At 43.2% G+C, this 21612-nt stretch overlaps 1 protein-coding gene across 2 annotated transcripts in view; it reads left to right on the top strand.

The window, feature by feature from the left end:
• sptbn4b (spectrin, beta, non-erythrocytic 4b) overlaps nt 1-17407 on the top strand; it is a 72639-nt gene extending 55232 nt beyond the window's left edge. For both annotated transcript variants that reach the window (XM_018742827.2, XM_018742826.2), the window contains 17 exons: nt 822-1046; nt 1169-1258; nt 1449-1727; nt 2468-2598; nt 4199-4403; nt 5659-5904; nt 6157-6291; nt 6504-6748; nt 7452-7590; nt 7840-7924; nt 8268-8464; nt 8601-9346; nt 9468-9528; nt 9697-9956; nt 10701-10871; nt 11818-11860; nt 12042-17407. In XM_018742827.2, the coding sequence (XP_018598343.1) occupies nt 822-1046; nt 1169-1258; nt 1449-1727; nt 2468-2598; nt 4199-4403; nt 5659-5904; nt 6157-6291; nt 6504-6748; nt 7452-7590; nt 7840-7924; nt 8268-8464; nt 8601-9346; nt 9468-9528; nt 9697-9956; nt 10701-10871; nt 11818-11860; nt 12042-12308 (3525 nt within the window). In that variant the 3' untranslated portion in view covers nt 12309-17407. The remainder of the gene's footprint in view (nt 1-821; nt 1047-1168; nt 1259-1448; nt 1728-2467; nt 2599-4198; nt 4404-5658; nt 5905-6156; nt 6292-6503; nt 6749-7451; nt 7591-7839; nt 7925-8267; nt 8465-8600; nt 9347-9467; nt 9529-9696; nt 9957-10700; nt 10872-11817; nt 11861-12041) is intronic.
• Nucleotides 17408-21612: the final 4205 nt, after the last annotated feature.

The following is a 21612-nucleotide window of genomic DNA, read 5'->3' as shown; positions in this document are numbered from 1 at the left end:
CTGAGGACCCTGGAAGAGAACCACTGACTTAAGGGAATTAATGTTCAAGGACGTTAAAATAGGTCACGTATACTGATAGAAAAGCCATTTATAGTTTCAGTTGTTCAAAATACACCTTTGATATGTTCTGTAGCGAGAGGGAACCTTATATCTAGAAACAAATATTTTAATTTTTTGTAAGTGCAGGAAGTACATTTTAGAGTAATATGAAATGACAGGTTAGATACAGATTTTTGGCAGGGCTCTTTAAATATGAATGTCACCCTTTAATTTTCAATAAATAACATTTTCCTAAACTACCCAAGTAATTTTAAAGGTTTTATAACGTTTTATCTCGTTTTCTTTTGTGCTAGCATTCTAGAAGTCTCTGACATGTTACCCACCCTTTAAAATCATATGTTCCCAGTCAGCCTTTGCACTCTGCACCTAGACTGTAAATTCTGGCTCTGCTGTTAGTGTCCAGTCTGGTTCGATGAAATCCATGCTGAAGTCATCCTGATAATGAAACAATATGACTATATCCAACCGCTTTCTGTGCAGAAGGACCCACAGCATCCTGAATAACTACGATGTATTACCTAAGTGTACGTCAAACAAGGAGATGATGTTCTGTTGCTAGCTTTCCCTATTCTCCTCCTCTGTCAGTTCACCCTGCTGCTACTTAATAGAATGAGACTTAAAGTTCTGTCGGTACTGGTGCTCTTACACCTTGTTGTTTTGTCTAGTATTTATGACGCTCATATTTTGTGCTCTGACTTTTTTCTGGACCTGTCTTTTTGGGTGTACTTCTGTCTCTTCCTCTGTCTACTCCTGACATTCAGACCATGGAGTCTCAGATGGAGGACTGGTACAAGGAGGTGGGTGATCTGCAGGTCCAGGCAGCCTCCATCCCCCAACAGGGCATGCCTCGGGACACCATGTCGGAGAAGCAAGCTCAGGTGGAGACACGCATCGTACGTCTCATCGAGCCCCTCAAGGAACGCCGGCGTATCCTGTTGGCCTCCAAGGAGGTGCACCAAGTGGGCCGTGACCTGGAAGATGAGATTGTGAGGGCCGTCTGTGGTTTGCTTTTATCCGATCCATTTGGAGATCGTTTATATGCGTGACCACGCACATTTATAACGACAAGCTGTTCTGCATCACACAGTTTTATTTGTTGCTCCTGTAGTTGTGGGTCCAGGAGCGTCTTCCCATGGCCACTTCCAAAGAGCACGGGACCAGTCTGCAGGCCGTGCAGCAACTCATGAAGAAGAATCAGGTAGGTGACGAGGCTGATGGCCCCACCGAGCAGGTTTCTCTCTCGGCAAGTTTACATTTAAGATGCGGAATGAAAAAAGTTGAAAAAGTTGAAAGTTTGACATTGTCCGTTGGATGTTGTTCTAGCTGTTTTCCTGCAAGCAGCCTGTTTTGAACAGCAAGTGCTCAGTACACATCCTTTATTGTTCCAGAGTCTGCAGCGTGAGCTTCAAGGCCACAGAGCGCGGGTTGAGGATGTCCTCGATCGGGCCAGCGTCATCGCCTCCATCCGAAGTCCCGAGGCAGACTGCGTGCGAGCGGGCTTGGAGCAGCTGCAGCACCTGTGGGAGACCCTGAAGCTGGAGACAGAGCGGAGGCAGCTAACACTGGATGCTATGTACCAAGCGCAGCAGTACTACTTCGATGTGGCTGAGGTGGAGGCCTGGCTAAGTGAGCAGGAGCTCCACATGATGAATGAGGAGAAAGGCAAGGTAGGCGATGAGCTCTTAGCCGGGGCGTACTGTTCTTCACATGGAGAAAGGATGAAAGTGTGTGTTGTGCCAGTCAAAAGTCTGAGCACACTTGGGCAACCTTGGCAATACTTTTGTGGAACTAGACAGACGAATGGAAGCAAAGGCACCCACAAGTGTTCTACATCTCTGCGAGCTGCTGCTGAAGAGCCGGGAAGACATGTCAGCAGGTTTCCTTCTCAAACTTGTTAACTAAATGCCTTGTTGACAAAAACATGTCTTAAACGGGGATATTATGCAAAAATTGTTGACAGGCATGATGGTTAATAGGCTACATGCTCAGATCTTCAGAACACCGTTGCTACCAGAGATACAATTTAGCAAAGTTGTGTATCATCAGAAACACATCTATTCTCTCTGTGTTGTGCATGAAAGCTGTGAAAATTTTCTTAATGCATCGTGTTGTAAATGCTTACTCATTACTCTTGATTGAACTCCATTTCTTTGTCAAAATAAATAATTCTAGAGTTTTCAGACCAGTTTAATGGTTTCTCCACTGGGTCAGGTTTGTATCAGGTTGTTAGAATCTTGTTTTCTTACAGATTTAGCTCTTCTTTTTAGCTGTAGAACTGGGTATAATACAATGTGAAGTGCCTCCTCATGCTTCCATTTGTATCACACGCAGTCCTGGGAAAAGATATGGTGACTGAAGCATGAACGAGCGTTTCCCTGTGATTCTTTGTCTGTGGATTTTCCTTCAGGATGAGCCAAGCACGCTGAAGCTGTTGAAGAAACACCTGGTCCTGGAGCAGACCATCGAGGACTACGCCGAGACCATAGGCCTCCTCTCCCAGCAGTGCAGGCAGCTCCTGGAGCTTGGCCATCCTGACAGGTATTCTGATCCACACATCTGGGTTTCACCGTCACGCGGTACTTACCGTCTTGCTTCAGATGTAACGCAAAATAATTATTCATTTATACACCTGATTTTGGCTTGATATTTTTCAGTTTGTTTGGTGTAAGTAAAATTTTTGTATGTGTTATTTTAGTTGAACTTTGTTATTTCTACTGCTTGCGCTTTCTGTCAAGCATTTATATTTATTCATTTAGCTTTTCTCCAAAGTGACTTAAAATGTTGAACGACCTACAATCATTTACCCATTTATACAGCTGGGTAATTTTCCTGGAACAATTTAGGTTAAGTACGTTACTTGATGATACGTGAGCCAGGAGCAGGGATTTAATCGTCCAGCCTTTCGGTCCAAACGCTAACCGCTACACTACCAGCTGTCCCAGCCTGTAGATCTGATTGATACCGTCTTAAACCCCACTGCAGTAGTCAACAAATACAGTTCACAAAATAGTTTTTCTTCTTCATTTAGTAATGATTAAAAATTTTTCTCTACCTGATGCTTCCACTGCAATAGGCAGTAGTGTTTGCACAATGCAGAAATGTGTTTTGAAAATTTTATTATTTCCTTATTGTATTGGATCTATCATGCCATCCTAAAATGCCATAAATAATGGGGAAAAAAAAAAAAAACCATCTAGATGTAGTAAGTCTGACACGGATCTGCTATGGGTATTGTGCTGAAAAAATGCAAGGATCATGAGGAACTGTCACATTGCCCTAAGTCCCATGGAAACCAGGCTTTAATGTGCTATATGAGAAGTGTGTCGTGGCCCATGCTGCAAATACATGTGTGCAAAAAATAAAATGTGAGCACAATTATTCAGTTAGTTGTTCGTACTTCCTGATTTTTAGAGAAATGGAGAAACTTTAATCACTTGGGTTCAGGAGGCAGAATTACTAAAATGAGCTGGGTGCATTTTTTTTGCAGGTAAATGTCATTACTGCAACTTTTTAAAATTACTGACAGTCCACACTTTCTCAGCATCTTCACAGTATTACATAAACAACCTAAAGTCATATACAAAAGAAACAACTGCACCTAATGCTGGAAGAAAATTTTTGGAGAAGTAGCTGTAGGCACTGGATGTGAACATCCATTTTCACACATTGTCTGAACCGCTTGTCCCAAACGGGGTCGCGGGGAGCCAGAGCCTAACCCGGCAACACAGGGCATAGGGCTGGAGGGAGAGGGGACACACCCAGGACGGGACGCCAGTCCGTCACAAGGCACCCCAAGCGGGACTCGAACCCCAGACCCACCGGAGAGCAGCACCCGGTCCAGCCCACTGCACCACCACGCCCCCCTCCATCCATTTTCATTGTTGTTTAATAGGGCCTGGAATAAAAAAAAATACAACAAATTGCCTGGTTACCAGAGCTGACCACTAATCTTTCGAGATGGAGATATATGTATTTTATTTTCTTTCAAGATACCCATTTAAAAGCAGGCAAAGCACGTCGCACTTCACAGTGTACAGTTGACGTCCTCATGAACCTGCATTAATACGCTGTCATTTTTATGCCTGTAGTGCTTTTGTTGCATTTGCAGTGATGCTTTGTGTGTGACTCTCCGTGACAGCGAGCAGATAAGCAAGCGGCAGTCGCAGATCGACCGGCTGTACGTCTCGCTGAAGGACCTGGTGGAGGAGCGCAAGTCCCGGCTGGAGCAGCAGTACTGGCTCTACCAGCTGAACCGGGAGGTGGATGAGCTGGAGCAGTGGATTGCCGAACGCGAGGTGGTCGCCAGCTCCCCTGAGCTCGGCCAGGACTTTGAGCATGTCACAGTCAGTATCAAACTTGCAGGATCTCTTTGTCAGTTAGAATGACACTTTCTTTCAGAAATGTCTAAATGTACCGTGGCACTGAGCAATCCATGTGCTGGAGACTCCCTGTGTATATGGCCTTTTTTTTGCCACTGTGCTTTTAAAAACGATTAAGCTGTTCATTTATCGAGTCTTATGGTAGAAATCCTGATTTTAAGACCCTGGGCTGATGTCAAGGTGCACTGCAGAAAATATGAATCCAAAATTGCTAGAATGAATGAAGTGATGTACACAAGACCTAGAAAAAATATAGGGCTTTGAGGTGCAGAACTGGCTGGCAAAAATAACATAATCAGTCAATGTCTGAAAAATAATTATAATTATGGAAAACGACCCTGTCTCCTCTTCATGAAAACAAACTATATTTTTAAAAATCATAACCTACGCTGAAAGGAGCCGATGGGCAGCCATCACTTTCAGGAACGAGAGCATGAATTGCCGTAAAGCCTCTTTAGCCTCCTGGTGAACAAAGGGTTCGGCCTTCCCCCACAGACCTGCCAGCTCCCCAGCACCAGCAGCGACAAGACTGTCTCATGTTGGCGCTGTGAAGTGCTGATGCACAGAGAGCCTTTGTGGGGGTAGTGTGGCTCTCATGTAATCGGAGTGTAAAAAGAGAGAGCAGCAGGATAAACAAATGTCTCTGTTCATACGTTACGTGCCTTAGCAGACGCTTTTCTCCAAAGTGACTTCCAATGAACTCTATGTAGTGTTACCAGCCCACACACCTTATTCACCACGGTGACTTACACTACTAGGTACACTACTTACACTGTGTCACTCATCCATACATCAGCAGAACACACTCTCTCTGTGTCACTCACACACTATGGGGGGACCTGAACAGCATGTCTTTGGACTGTGGGAAGAAACCAGAGCACCCGGAGGAAACACATAGACATGGGGTGAATATACACACTCCATACCGACTGAGCAGGGATCAAACTCACATCCTCTCGCACCACCCAGGCGCTGTGAGACGGCAGTGCTACTCGCTGTGCCACCGAGCTGCCCCATGTCTGTGTTTACAACGAGCAAGTGCAGAAATCAGGGCAGCTTGTTTGTCCTTCCCCCACTCACCCCAGCCTGTGGTGTGGAACATATGCTCGTTCTGTTTAGTTCATCTGAGTCTCGGATAGAATGAGTGAATTGAGGAGCTCAGCTGGAGTCCAAGGGTCCAGGTCTTGTAACTCCATCCTGCCCCTGCTTTCCTTCTCAGGTCCTGCAGGAGAAGTTCACCGATTTTGTCACGGAGACGGGGTCTCTAGGTCAGGAGAGGGTGACGGCGGTGAACCAGATGGTGGACGAGCTCATTGACTATGGTCACGCTGACGCGGCCACTATTGCGGAGTGGAAGGATGGTGTGAATGAGGCCTGGGCAGACTTGCTGGAGCTGATGGAGACACGAGCGCAGATGCTGGCAGCTTCACACCAGCTGCACAAGTTCTTTGCTGACTGCCGGGAGGTACACTTACTTAGAACGTTAACGTAACGGATATTATGCATGTGCTGTCGTTTTACTGATGTCATGGAATTCTTATTCTTTCTTGATAGCAAAATGTTTACTAGTTATACGAGGAAATGTCACAAGAAATTTCTGAATTTTTCCTGCTTCTCTAATATTTGCAGTGTTTTTACTTTGGGACATCATATTCATCAGGTGTTCAAAAATACGCTGGCTTTGCTGTGATCCTGAAGGCAGTTTTGTTGGGTTTAGGTTCTGATCCAGATTGAGGACAAGCAGAGGCGGTTGCCTGAGGTGCGGGCCTGCCAAGGGGGCACAGCCAACACAAGCACCTTGCAAAGACTCATGCACACATTTGAGCAGGACATCCAGCTGCTCGTCACACAGGTGAGCCCATCTGCCGTCCATTTACAGTTATCTTGCTTTAAATTCCTTATTATTGAACCGAGGCTGATAAGTTTAGCGGGAACTCATTGTGATCTATAAATGAATTGGGAAACGAGTTTGTTTGAACTCATTTACAACGAATATTGTAGCACGAAGATGACTGCATATAACATGAATGGTGCTCTCACTTCCTTACCTTACCTCACCTCCAGGTGCGGCAGTTGCAGGAGAGTGCTGCCCAGCTCAGGACGTTGTATGCGGGCGAGAAGGCGGAGGCCATCGCCAGCAAGGAGCAGGAGGTGATGCAGTCCTGGAAGGAGCTGCTGACCTTCTGCGAGGAGTGCCGTGTGCAGATCACCACGGTGACGGACAAGCTGCGCTTCTTCGGTGCCGTGCGTGACCTCATAATTTGGATGGACAGCATCATTTGCCAGATCGGGACAGGGGAAAAACCCAGGTAACATTACGAGCTTCACCAAGTTTAATAGCTGCTTCGTCCATTTCATTCGTATTATGGAATTAAAGCAAATGAGTTTGTTTTTTTTGTTTCTTTTTGTTTGTGCTGGTGAATTCAGAACAGCTACATAAAATTGTCCCTAAATATTGTGCTATTGATTAGGAAGCTCAAGAACTGGGAATCTGACAGCCCTATGAAAAGTTCATGTGAATGAAATTCCGCAGATTGTTCCAATGTGAATATATGCACATTACGGAAGTGGAAAATTTCTGAAATTCACCCTCACTTATGGATCTAAGAAGCATTCGATTGATCTATTGCAGAATCAGTATTTTTCTCCGGTAATCTGAAAATGCAATTATTTCCATTATCTCGAATTCCTGTAACCCAGGCTGTTTCCCTCTCTATTCACATGTTAATCTTACATTAAACAATTTATTATTAACAGTCACTGAGGAAATCTGCAGTTCTAATGTTTTTTAAAGGGTGCTCGAAGTTAAATATCTTTAAACATCTAAAGAATATACTAGTTTCCATAAGCTCGAAATCCTACATACTTGAGGAACAGCGGGACAAGTATCACGGCAGCATTTGTGTTTTTTTCATGTATTGATGCATGGATTGAAGTGATCTACTGCCGGTTAGGTTTTTTTTCCTTTTTCCCCCCTATGAAATGTCAGTTTCCTGACTTTTTGTCATTCAGGGATGTGTCCTCAGTAGAGGTGCTAATGAACTACCACCAGAGCCTGAAGAGTGAAATTGAAGCACGCAACAAGAACGTTCTTCTGTGCATCGAAATGGGAAAGACACTTCTGGCAGCCCGCAATCCCGCTGCTGAAGAGGTGACCCATAGCAATAAACACAAAATAAAGAACAATCGCCATTCTCACAAATGACTGCTTTTATGCCTTTTTATCATCATATACATGTATGTGGTTTTGACAGCAGACCAAATGGAAATGAACAGATTATTCAAAGTGTACTAAAGAAATTTTTCATACTTTCTGTTTCTGTTTCATTTTTGGGAAAACAGTACTTTTGCTTATATTTTGTTTTCTTTAAATGCTGATTTGCTGACTTAAATATTTCAGATCAAGGAGAAGTTAGATAAGCTTGTGGCCAAGCAAAAGGAGATGTCTGAGAAATGGGACAAGCACTGGGAAAAGCTACAACACAGTGAGTATTCAAATGTGCACATGATATTGCCTTATTTAAAACTAGAATAGAATTAAATTAAGTTGTGTGGTTCACCCACATGCATAGTTTGTACATTCCGTACATTGTGATCATGACCCAGGTCTATGGACAGCAGCTCACCGTTTTCACACCATCTTTTCGAATTACGGATATTATCGGGTATTATCAACTGCATAAAAGGTCATAGCTTATGCCACATTGTACGCATAGCCATTTCTTTATTCCGTAAATTGGGAGAAAATTGGGAAAGTGATTGCGAGTACTAGTAGTTCACACTGAAAATGCTGACGGGATGTTCTTCTGCTTTCTGTCACTTTTGCAGTGCTCGAGGTTCACCAGTTTGCCCAGGAAGCCATGGTGGCAGAGGCCTGGCTGACAGCCCAGGAGCCTTTTATCAACAGCAGAGAGTTGGGAAACAGCGTGGATGAGGTGGAGCAGCTGATCCGTCGGCACGAAGCTTTCCGCAAGGCTGCAGCCACCTGGGAGGAACGCTTCAGCTCACTGCGCAGGCTGACCACTGTACGCACCTCTCAAAAGCTCCCCTTCCTCTGTATTAGCAATGTCACGCACAGTCTACCAGTCTGTCTAGTCACAGTCTTTATAAAACATGCCTGTGTATTTTAGGTTTATGTTTTGCGTTTTGTCCTCATTTCAGGTTGAGAAATTGAAAGCGGAGCAGAGCAAACTGCCCCCAACACCACTGCTGGGCAGGAAGGTGTTTCTCGACCCGCAGGAAGCATCACCCTCCCGGAGTCTCACCTCGTCCTTGATGCGGCAGACAATCTATGAGAAGCCAGAGCCTAAGCTGGAGAGGCAATCTCTGGAGCCTTCGGCGTCCTCTGTGGCCCGAAGACTGGGTTCCACAGTGGCCAGCTACACACCCGTCATGAATGGCTCCAGTTACCGGAGCCTAGACTTGAGGGGGACAGTTGGCGGGGAGGCCAAAGTGGCTTACGTACGGCAGGACTTGAAACCTGAGCGTCTGCAACCCAAGATCGACCACATCTTAGAAAGCAGTAGAACAGAGCGGGATCAGGAGAAGGAGCAAGAAAGGGAGAGGGAAAGCGAAATGGTGCTAGCCGATGTTGTCCTGAGGGAGCCTGGGAGGGAAATGCTGAATGGTGAGTCACCCCGGGACCCCCGTGGCAGCCGCTCAGATCCCCAAATGGACCACTACAGGAGGGAAAGACGTTTGGAGCGGCAGGCCTCCAGTGAGCAGGAGATACAGGCACGACGTGACGAGCTGCCCCAGGAGGTGTGGCGGGAGCGCCACGAACGCCGGTTGGAGCGGCAGACGTCCAGCGAGCAGGAGGGCCGCCGGAGAGACCGATATCGGCTAGAGAGGCAGGAGTCCAGCGAACAGGAGACCACCAGGGATCAGTCTGACAAGCGCTCTGGCGGGTAAATACTTCTAGTCACTGAACCTTCCTGTGATTACACCTTGACTGATATGTAAGACTTATAGGACCTAATGGTTTTCAATAGGTATTTGTGCTCACTAAAGTGATATTAACTGCTGCAGGGATAAGCGTTCCACGTTGGCAGACATTGTAGAGCAGCTGCAGGAAAGGGAAGCAGCGCAGGTGAGTCCGCCAAACCGCTGTGGCAGATTGTCATTGCATCAGCAGTGCTCAGATTTTAATTCATTGAAACAACACTCAGTATAGGCAGTAGTGAAAGCGTTAAACAGACGCTGTCAGTAATCATCCATCCTCTTCTGTGTGTGTGTGTGTGTGTGTGTGTGAGAACAGGCCAGAGGAGAAATGCCACGTCTCCTCAACGGCCTCCCAGAAAAGTCGGTTCGACCTGACCGCCCTCGAGCGAGGGACCGTCCTAAACCGCGCCGAAGACCTCGGCCCAAAGAACCCAACACTGGAGAGACGAGGCGATCCCGCTCAGCACCAGCACAGAGCAGCCCGCCAGTGCCTCAGCCTCCCACCCACACGGTCCACCATGAAGGCTTCCTCTTCCGCAAGCTTGATATTGAGAGTCAGAAAAAGAGCTCCAACAGGTGGGGCTCCAGCATCCCAACATAAAGTCAACAGTCTTCTGAGGGCTGGTTCACACACTTTTATGTTAGTTAAAATATGTACCCATCTCTGGGATTTCTTTTGAAGAAATTTTAAATACTTAAGAGCTGTAAGATTCTCAAAGGTAAAAAGGGATGGATGTGCCAAGGATGTGCCAAGCAGTCTCTTCATGTAAGACTTGGAACATACCTGGCAGGATCATGGGTGGTGTGCAGTCGTTGCCACATGCAGGTGACCTTCGCGACCGCACGCCACACAGCTGCCTTCAAGAGGCATTCAGTCTTCCATGCTTAATGGCCAAGCTCTCCAGCACGGGAGACTGAACTGACTCCAGGAGGCAAAGTGACCGTCTGTAACAAGCTCAGTGTCCCAATGTGTCCACATTACACAGCAATTGGATATAAGTCATGTAAATATCACGTTAAGGTAAAATTCAAGCAAAATTACAGTTGTTGCAATGTTATGTCCGCTCACATTTAACCAAGAACCTCTCCTTTTCTTTTGCTTTCCTTGGTCCTGTTCCTGGCTCTCGTCTCCCTCTCCACAAAGGTAAGCCACATGTACACCCCCAGCATGATAATTTGTGTGTGTTTTAATTGTTTGTTTGGCAGTCCATTCTCATTCGACCTGTGAAGGCTCATCCTCATGAGCAAACCAGGTGAGTGATTTAGGCAGACAGGGTTTGCGACGTCCACGCTCAAGGCACCTGTCTCCCGCTCTAACAGCAGGTCTTGGGTGAACCTCTACTGCGTGCTGTCCAAAGGAGAAATTGGTTTCTACAAGGATGCCAAGAACACCACCACACCTTACAACAGCGAGCCATTGCTCAACTTGGGCAGCTGCACCTGCGATGTCACCAATGGTTACAAGAAAAAGAAAAATGTCTTCACGCTCAAGTAAGTGTGTCTTTATGTTTTAAGCAGGTGACCTCAGGTGGCCTGAATTTTTCCAGCATATATCTGTCAAAAAAGCTGTTTGTTTTTTGTGTCGCCTGCAGTATTGGTGCATGGCAATCAAATAAGCTATGTAGTGATGTTTGATAGAGGGTGCGATGGCACAGTGGGTTGGACCGGGTCCTGCTCTCCGGTGGGTCTGGGGTTCGAGTCCTGTTTGGGGTGCCTTGCGACGGACTGGCGTCCCATCCTGGCTGTGTCCCCTCCTCCGCCAACCTTTTGCCCTGTGTTGCCGGGTTAGGTTTCGGCTCCCCGCGACCCCATATGGGACAGGCTGTTTCAGATGGTGTGTGTGTGTGTGATGATTGATTTCATTTATTGCTAAGGTAAAAAAAAAGTCATGATGAACTGGGAATATTATGCAGTGAAGAGGTACATGCAAGTAGCACATTTATGTAGAGTGAAAGATAGGTAATTTCATCTGACTGAACTCCTTCAAAAATATTTACATTTATTCATTTAGCAGACACTTTTCTGTAAAGCTATTTCCCACAGACGCTGTGTAGTACTATCAGCCCACACCTTTTCACCCAAGGTGACAATGCTCGACATACTACAATGAGTCACTCATTTATACACTGGTGAAACACACTCTCTCTTATACACACACACACACTATGGGAAATTTAGAGTTACCAGTTCACTTGAAAGCATGTCTTTGGACTATGGAAGAAACCCGTGGAAACACTGGGAGAACATGCAAACTCTATACAGACTGAGTGGGAATCAAACCCGCATCATCCCATATCACCAAGGCACTGTGAGAAACAGTGCAACTTAGTATGCCACCATGACACCCCACAATGTAAACACTATATCAAAATACAATGTAAAAATGTAAAGTGTAGAAATTCACTCAAAGCTGTCAAACTTTTCTGTCTTCTTCTAGAACAAAAGATGGCAGTGAATTTCTGTTCCACGCTAAGGACGAGGTGAGAAAAGTAGTAAAAATTAAAGGATGTGTGATTTTTTTTTGTACTATTGTGTCACTGGCTACATATGTTTTTGAATATATCTAGGCGTGACCTCCTTGGAGAGGACGATCAGGGTACGGGCATAAGGGCATAGGGTGCAATCCCGAAGGTCTTCACCTTCCTATTCATTGGATTACAGGAGGATCTGAAGGGCTGGATCACAAACATCACCACCAGCATCAAGGAGCACGAGGAGATCGCCAAATGGGGACAGCCCCAGCCTACTACCTCTTCCACGGATGAAGGCACACGACGGGACGGCAGCAAGGCCGACAAGTCGGAAAAGGGGGAGAGGTCTGACCGGGCGGACAAAGTGGAGAAGGGGGAGAGGTCAGAGAAGTCAGAAAAGGTTGAAAGGTCAGAAAAGGCAGACCGACGCTCTAGCACATCGGGAAAGAAGAAATGAGAGTAGACCTTTGTGGGCCATCTGAGGGAGGGGGGGCGCTGGGTGAAGTGAGTGCTTGCAGATTCTGCATCCGCGTAGTCCCTCCCTGTCGCTCACCCTTCTCCTTTTAATCAGATCAGTATTGGGATAACAGGAAAGGGACGAAGGCAAGCACATGTGATCGATCGGGAGAGTGTGCATCCATATGCATCCCCCTCTCTGTCTCTCTGTCCATTGCTTCGAGGACTAGACACCCAGCACCAGCTCTCGTTGCTCCAACACTCTCGCTTCTGCCCCAAGCAGTCAGAGCACCTGTTGGTCAGAGCAGGACACTACACCCCAGTCAGGTGGTATGCTAAGGAGATACCCATAAAAAGACCCTTGTTACAGGTATTATATTAAAGTAGGTCATTAAGAATGTTTCATTTTTAATTAATTGTATCTAATTGTATCTATTTACCTGTCTGCCTAACTATCTATTGCTCTGTCTAGATATTATGTCTTATAATCAGATGCAGAAGTGAATGAAATACGCCAACTTGTTTTAAAAAGGCTGATTTCTTAGCAAATATCTGTTTTTATTCATTTCTTCCCCCCCCCTCCCCTCTTTGCCTTTGGTTTTGTTCTGACAAACTCCCAATTTCAGATTTTTCTCTTGGTTCTTTGTATTTTTACATGAGGGCTTAATCACTCCTGTACCAAGGGAAGTCAAGTCTGTCCTTTCCCCTCTGGAGGCGCCAACAGTGTCCTGAGTTTGGACTGGGGATAAAATGTACCGGTGACATCTCACCCCATGTGCTTTCAGCAGACAGCATCCAGTGAAATAAAGGGAAGCAAAAGACATTAGCGTAGCTCTGTAGTTTGAACATTTTTACACGGTGTGACTCTTCCACGTGAATTTGTAACCGATGCCATCTGATCAACCTGTGTCAACTTTGCTAATGCCTATATGTGAGGGCCAGAGGAGCCCCAGAGAAGTAAAGTAAAAGGTTAAACCCTAGAATGAACACCAAGGGATTCCTACCTGCTGTGACTGTAAAGTGCGGGAGTGAAAAAAGGGGCCCATGAGATAGGGAAATGTTGCCCTGTTTTGTAAGGCAGTAAGAAGACAAATATCCATTCAACAGATGTTCCATTTTACACTTTCTGCATTCACGCCTTGTTTATTTTCAAGACCAACGCTCACCAGAGACACAAAGTGTTTGCACATTATTGCTTTCCGCTGCCAAGGCTCCATACCTCAGGTTTTTTTTTGTTTTGTTTTGTTTTGTTTTTTTGTCTTCTCAGTAACAATTAGTCTTCCATGTATGGCAGGAATGTCCCAGTAGATATGTGCACTTTACTGGGCACTCTTCAGAACCATGCGCAGCACTTGGGGAGCGGAAGCAAAGACAAGATGGAGTTTGTGGGTGGTGCAACGCGGCCACTCTGCAGCCAATGGGACCGATGACAGAAATTTCGCTAGTTTGATGATAAGATGATAAACGAAAGGGGGAAAACAAAAAAAAAAAAAAACACCTTAGGAATGCAAATCCCCACATGACTGTCACCACTTAACGAGTGGTTTGGTGCTCTGCTGTCACGTGGTCTGAGCTTAAACGTGTGAGCAATGGTGCTTAAATGTGCAGGTTTGGGTGGAACTTACTTAAAACTGTCAAGTAACAAAAGATGCATTACGTCGCTGTATAAATTCTTTCGAAAGTGTAGAACGGCACAGTCACTTTTAATTAGGTGTTTTGCAATGAAAAAACCTCAGACAGTTTGTATGCCTCACCAACAGTTTAATAAGTATACTGCATAGGGAACTGTTTCAGCTTTTCCTCTTCACAGCTGCCGTGTGTCCTCGTGCAGGTGAGCTGGTCAGGACCTGTTGTGATGACCGCTGCAGAGTTACGCTCAGTGGGTTGCACCAAAATGTAGAAAAATTAAAATGCACTGCAAATATGTCACGTGGAACATGTGCGGTCCACAGGTAATAAGTGGATTAGAGTCAGCCCGCAGTTTAGGATTCTCTGTTGTCTCAGATGTCACACCTTTTTTATGCAGCTTTTTCTACTTACTTTTGTCATTATGTATGCATTATTGTATGCGCAGAAGCCAAACTATTGCAAACGTCAATGCACATTGGAATCAAAAGCCCCTTGGCCATTTGCTGTGGTCATGTAAAAACGTGTAGTAATTGTGACTGAATATTGTGACAGCACATGGGGAATTAGGCATTTCTGTTGTGTTTTAAGAAGAACAAGAGCTAATAAAGCATATTAAACACATTAAAGAGCCATTCATTGTAGTATGGATGAAATACTTTATAGTTTGGTAGGAACACTAGTGGTACGCTCAAGCTACGCAGGTATTGAAATCATTTTCGTGTGCTGTGTGCAGTACCTTTTTTGTTTTCAGAGTGTTGGGCATAGCCGAATTTTCTTCTTGTCTTGCCTGATTTCTTTTTCAAGATTAGATGAATTTGACGTGAACAGGTTTATTAAAATGCAGTTTGACTAACAGGTTATGACAAGCTGTTAAGGTTTTACGGTAACATTCATAAAAGAAAAAACAACTTTTTATGGTTTGGTTGCTAAATTGAGATTAACAAACTATGAGAGGAAATGTACACCACAGAGAAACTAAACGTGACGGGGTGTACATGTCGCTATTGTGCACTTCATACTAAATAAAATCAGTGTGGGAATTGATCATGTCAAACCACAGAAAAACTGCCTTTTTTGAGTCAGATACTTTTACTTTGTATAATGCAGCAAAACTGTGAGTGAGTCAGAAATGAAGCACTTATTGAAAATGTTTTGCTGCATTGATTTTTTTGAGCTGAAAAAAAATTTAAAAATTCCAGAAGTATGTAAATAACACAGACATGCTTTTTTCAATAGGTTGTTTTCACAGTCCTTTAAAAATACACATTGAGAAACTAAATCCAGAAATTCATCTTACTCTTGAAACTGCAATTCAATTTGGAAATTATCTTTTTTTTTTAAATTGTCTGATTTTATATTATTACTGGTATAAATTCATGTTATTCTTTCTTTTAGCCTGTGATGTGTTTTGCAGTAGAGATATCTTTTAGTTAGGGAAGAGGCTAATGGAAGCAGCGATAGTTGACAGTATAGAGAATTTATGCAACGTTTTCTTTGCACTAAACACTCCCCCATTACACAGTGCTGTTGCCTGTGAGGCAGAGGTGCTGCAGGGTCTGCAAGATGGAAATGCAAAGCATTGAACTTTGCTTAAGGAGGAGTGATGCTCAGTCTAAATACTGCCTGCTGGATATCCCACTTTTTCTCCTTGTGCTTTTTGGGTCATTTAATTTATTACAGGTGATTTATGATGTATCTTCCACCTAAGTAACATTTATTTCTGCCAGACTTTTCTATGTTATTCATTTTTTTGACAAATTCAATTCACTTGTTAAACTTTCACTCTTTTTAATTATTTCAGTACTAAGGGAGGTTTGTAGAAAACGAGAGGTTTAAAGATGAGAAAATTAGAGATTTATATACAACTAAAATTTATAGAAACCTAAACTGATACTGGAAAAGGGACTGGTACTATGACCTGCATGTGGATTTAAATTACTATCTTGATTATGCTCATTAACGGGTCTAACTGAGCATGCCATTTTTGGTCTACCAGAAATGCAGACAGAAATGTCCCGTTTGATTAACAGAAAGCACAATTTTATAAGCTGTCCAGGATGTGATTTAATCACAACTTCTTAATTTATACCAGTGCACATGTAAGGGTTGTGCAACGCTACACTGGACTTTTTGGGGGTAAAAATGTTTTTGTGGCATAAAGGTTAAGCTTTTTGGGCAAAATAATGCAGGGGCAGTGCTGATAGGTGTAAAGATGTCCCAAGATGAGTCTGTGGGTTACTGTTAAACTAGATATGTATGCAGAGTCGTATGTTTTAATGTAACACATTGCACAGCGTTACGCACATCCCAGTGTTTTCCATGCAGTGTTTGTCACTAGTGTAAGATGGCAGTGTTTTGTTTCCTCGCAGAAACACACACTAGTTCAGTGGAGCTACTCAAATACTGACAAGTGAAATGTATAGCAGTGGCGACCATAAATGAACACACCTCCTCTTTGCGTCATAACCCGGCTTATTTGGATGAAATTAGAAAATGTACTGCCTTTAAACCGTTACAGGCCTATTTTGATATGTATTTAATGGTTTTTCCTCTCCGTTTTGATACAGTCGCACCAGAGCTGGTGGGAAAACAGTTCATTAGAATTAACCATCAGGCAAATGCTCCATCCTGCTCACCTGATAAGTCCCAACGCCTGTCCATGTGCTCCACAGGTTTGCTCTCTCACTGCTCTGTTCCTGCCGTTCTCACCCATTTTCTCCACCGACAGACCTTACAGCACCACCTGCATTTGATCAACTACTGATATTTTGCAAAGCTCAGCAGCTTAATATCATGTATAAAATGTAATTGCTTATAATATTTTCTGTAAAGAAACAGAAAGTTCTTTTTTCCTGCTGTAAAACTGAGAAAAAAGGGTTTATGACTTTTAACATTAATTGAGCAAATTTAATCAATAGGGGAAATGTTTATTTGTACAAAAGACAAAAATCAGGACAAAAAGCTGCATGTATGACTAAATTCCCTATTATAAAACCACTGTGCATGTTTTTAAAGCGGTTTTACTCCCTCATTATACAATCACTGTACAGTACTGGGGTGAAAACTGTAAGTAAATTATAAGAATGAATAATTGAATAATATTGTATAAAATAGTTCAGACGATATTTGCCTCTGTACAGTTATCTCCGTGAATAGATAAATACAAATTGTGATATGCCAAAAAGCCACAAGTTGTTGAGATTCTTGTCTATTCTTTGAAATCAGGAGTTAAATTAAAGCCTTTTTACAATATCTTGCTTGACATTGTATTAAGGAGTAAAATTCTGAAACCATGAGGCTTATTTCGAGAATGCTAAAAGAAAATTACTCGAGATGCACTTCGGTATTCTGGTAAGAAGCTGAAGGTAAGATACATTCTCACTGAAGTGTCTGGGCACTCATTTGCATGTTTGAATCTCTTGTTTTCCCTAAAGCTCATGAAACGGCGAACATCATAACCACAGTTTATAGAAGACGTCAATGAAATAATGAAAAGTATACATAACAGCTTTTCTGTGAGAATAGAATCTTTCTGAAAGCGAACATGTTCTAAAAATAAATAATATTGTTTTTTACTTTTAGAGAAATATAAACTTGAAAATTTTATTACATGTTCAATTTTTGTTTGTGCTTTGTGTGTGTTTTTTTAACATCGTACAGAGATTATTCAATGTTATCTATGAAAATAATTTTCATATACATGCTTACAAACCCTTAACCTAGGGCATACAAGTTTTTTGCAGTTCAAATGGATTTTTTACTGTCCTTTACAGTCATTTCTAGGACATCAGTTGTAATACATTTAGCGCTTGAAATATGGGGTATAGGACAGTCGTTCAGAAATGTTTTTCAGTTTGACACTTCCTGAGTTCTGCTGTGGCACCGGAAAGGGTGTGGAATCTGCTGATACAATGTGGGTGGTCCTTGTGATTTCTAAGTTTCAGCCTCTTGCTAACACAGCATCCCACAGGCGTCCGAATGAGAAAGATTCACAACATCCTCCTGAAGGTACACATATACGGATCTTCTCCGAATTCGGTGTGTATCCAGTACTATGCTAGGGGAGTGCGAGCCACTCTCCACTTGAGCCCACAGAAACCTAGTCTTGACAAGATAGCTTTCCCACAGCTAGTTCATAGATATGAAAATGCACAGAGCAGGACTTCAATTCATGTTCATAATGTGAAATTAAATTATTTGGTTCTACTTTTCATGTCCAAACAAGATGACTAAAGACCTTTCAGCTGTAGCTTTAATGATAACACCTTCACAGCCTCTTTTGAGTTCTGCAGTTATTAGTTATTTATCAATTTCTATGTGATTGGTTAAATCATACAGTTTTTTCATTATTTTGGGAAATAGTAAACTCGTTTCATTAATTCACATAATTTTCAAATGAAGCTTTACAAAAGGGGCATTTGTAAATAAAGTGGAAGGTTAGCTATCAGTGTCTGTGGATGTACTACTAGATTATTGCTTGAAAGTTAAGGCAGGTAAAATATAAAGCACACCACAAGGCTGGCCACAAATGCAATCTCTAATAAACATTACTGCTACTTAACTTCCCATCAGTACAAATAATTTCTTTGTGTTGAGCAGAAGGGGAATTAAAAAACAATGAAAGCCACATGTGAACCTGAAAGCAAAGTGAAACCAGTTGGTGCCAAGCCTCACTTTGTTCAAATAATCATTTAAATATACAAAAATCTGGAAGAGGAAACAGAATTGAGATGCTAAAAATGGATTTAGATTTAAAATATTGTCTTTAATTAGATGTGTTAAAGCCACCTTAGTGTGACGTTATTAAGCTTTGTGCACTCTGTATATATTCTCTGGCCTAATGTATTGTAATGACCGGCATTACTGTATCTCACGGTGTCTCCACAGTTCTGAGTAGTAATTATTCAAATATCATTTTGCCAGACCTTACAGTATAACTGCTATTTCATAAATTACTGATATTTTGCATAATATTCAAGCTTAATGAGTGGTAAAAAATGACTGCCTTTGTATCCTACGTACTGTAAAGAGTAAAGCTCTCAGGTGGATGAATAGAACAGAAAACTGGTGGGTAGATGAAAATAACTGTTTAGTTCTTTGTACAGAGGAACATTTTTATAAACTAAATGGACAGTTTTTGAGCTCTCCATTTTCAGAATCTTATGAATGTTCCCCTCTCTCAGTTCTGTGGGAGCCACTTGATATTGTCACTGATGAACATAATTTACAAAGACATTTGGGGAACTGCTGATGATGGTCAACAACTGGAAGATTCAGTTTCATAAACAGTGGATGAAGGTGACTGAGTCACACAGCAGGTAAAAGTGCAAAGATGACACAAATGACAGTAACAACGTCAACATACTGTATATAGATGTCGGAGAAGGACCTTGGCCACATGAAAGAGGCCAAAACACACAGGCACACTTGCTACATATTGCAATGGTCACATTAGTGATGAGTAGCAGCTTTCATGAGATACATAATATATGCCATATTTTTACTGCTACCATATGTACAGTATATATATATATATACTAAAATATTTTAACACAGTTTGTCATCCCAAGTCACGTGCCAAAAGCTCATAGCATTCTGAGTGTTGCTAGTAGTGTATTAGAGGCCCTGAATTAATGTAATTATGAAATAATAGCGAGGGAGTGCGGTGGCGCAGTGGGTTGGACCGCAGTCCTACTCTCCGGTGGGTCTGGGGTTCGAGTCCCGCTTGGGGTGCCTTGTGACGGACTGGCGTCCCGTCCTGGGTGCGTTCCCCTTCCCCCTCCGGCCTTACGCCCTGTGTTGCCGGGTAAGCTCCGGTTCCCTGTGACCCTGTAAGGGACGAGCGGTTCTGACAATGTGTGTGTGTGTGTGTGTGTGTGAAATAATAGCAGATATTTGGTGGTTAGTGTGACTGATTTGAATTAATAGCTTTAAAATTAATTTAAGAATTGTGTCAACTACTTTTTTTTGAGGGGTGCGGTGGCGCAGTGGGTTGGACCACGGTCCTGCTGTCCGGTGGGTCTGGGGTTCGAGTCCCGCTTGGGGTGCCTTGCGACGGACTGGCGTCCCGTCCTGGGTGTATCCCCTCCCCCTCCAGCCTTACGCCCTGTGTTACCGGGTAGGCTCTGGTTCCCCGTGGCCCCGTATGGGACAAGCGGTTCTGAAATGTGTACTTTTTTTGAAAGCAGGAGATGGAAAATAATACTGAACTGGTGAATGTGAGTCCTAAATGCTGTCATTTGTCTTTCATTTTATTATGTTGCTTTTAAAGGCATTTCAGCATTTGCTTTAATATTTCATCTAAAATGACATCTTCTCAGCATACAAAATGTTGATCCTTTGTTTCCTCAAGTCTGCCTTTGGCCTATAATACACTCTTTCAGAATAGAAAATTCATGGTCAAATCTTACTGCCTTCGGTTGAGCAGATGTAATAAGGATGTGTCATATATGTCGAATTTCACTTGAGCACCATGTCGGGAGGAGACTACACTACACACACACACACACATTTTCAGAACCACTTGTCCCATATGGGGTCACGGGGAACCGGAGCCTAACCCGGTAACACAGGGTGTAAGGCCAGAGGGGGAGGGGACACACCCAGGACGGGACGCCAGTCCGTCGCAAGGCACCCCAAGCGGGACTCGAACCCCAGACCCACCAGAGAGCAGGACTGTGGTCCAACCCACTGCACCACCGCACCCCCTGAGACTACACTATTGTTTACAAAATCATTCACAGCTAAGAATGTTCCGGTTCAGATTTCAACAATCCACTACAAAAGAGAGGAAGTAACACTAACCACCGAACGACACTTCTCAGTAACGAATAGGTATAGTAAAATTTGGCTTTCCTTGCTTAACCACACAAAAGCACTGAGCTTTGTTATGCTTTTCCATCCAAACCTAATCAGGTGTGAAATAAATCTTCTTGAAGATGAGAGGTTTATTACATTACACAATTAAATGGCGTCATCTTGGAGCAAAACAGTGGAAATAATTCATATTAAGAGGCTAATTGTATTATTACAACAAAGCATGGTGATATCAGTGGCACGATGCTTGCCTGGTAGAGGTTAGTGGCTGTCACTATAGTCCTGAAATATTTCATATAATCTAGCCATATTTATTATTATATCATAGTCATTGGTCTAGACAACTGTTGCTCATATAATCATAATGAGATGTTTTAACTAAATGTCAAAATTGTTTTAAATTTAAGATGTAAAATTCTACTGGAAATGTTCTGTCATGTTCATATTTACATGTATTAGACTAAATTCTGACACGACTTCTCCACTGTGACTTACAAAGTTAATTTATAACAACGATTACAGCTGGGTAACTTTTACTGGTGCAATTGAGGGCGAGTGCGTTGCTCAGAGGTACGAAAGCAGGAGGTGGGATATGAATCAACTTCGATGGATAAAATAACCCTCGATTGTTTTATCTTGCTAACTAAGGGATGCACAACATCCACCATATCCCGCGCACCCCTCTCTGAAGGCGAAGCTGCCCACGTCAGGATGTTTCATGTGAAGTTTTCTTGGGTGGAGCCGTTACGGAAAGGAAAAGGCGGGTTTTAGCAACATACAGGTAGTTAGACCAATCACAGAGCTGTACGCATATTCATACGAGCCAATCACTGGCTATCCTGTTGGGCTGGGGTTATGCA

This window comes from Scleropages formosus, chromosome 10 (assembly GCF_900964775.1).
Source record: "Scleropages formosus chromosome 10, fSclFor1.1, whole genome shotgun sequence".
NCBI lineage: Eukaryota > Metazoa > Chordata > Actinopteri > Osteoglossiformes > Osteoglossidae > Scleropages > Scleropages formosus.
This window is presented reverse-complemented; position numbering and strand designations above follow the sequence as displayed.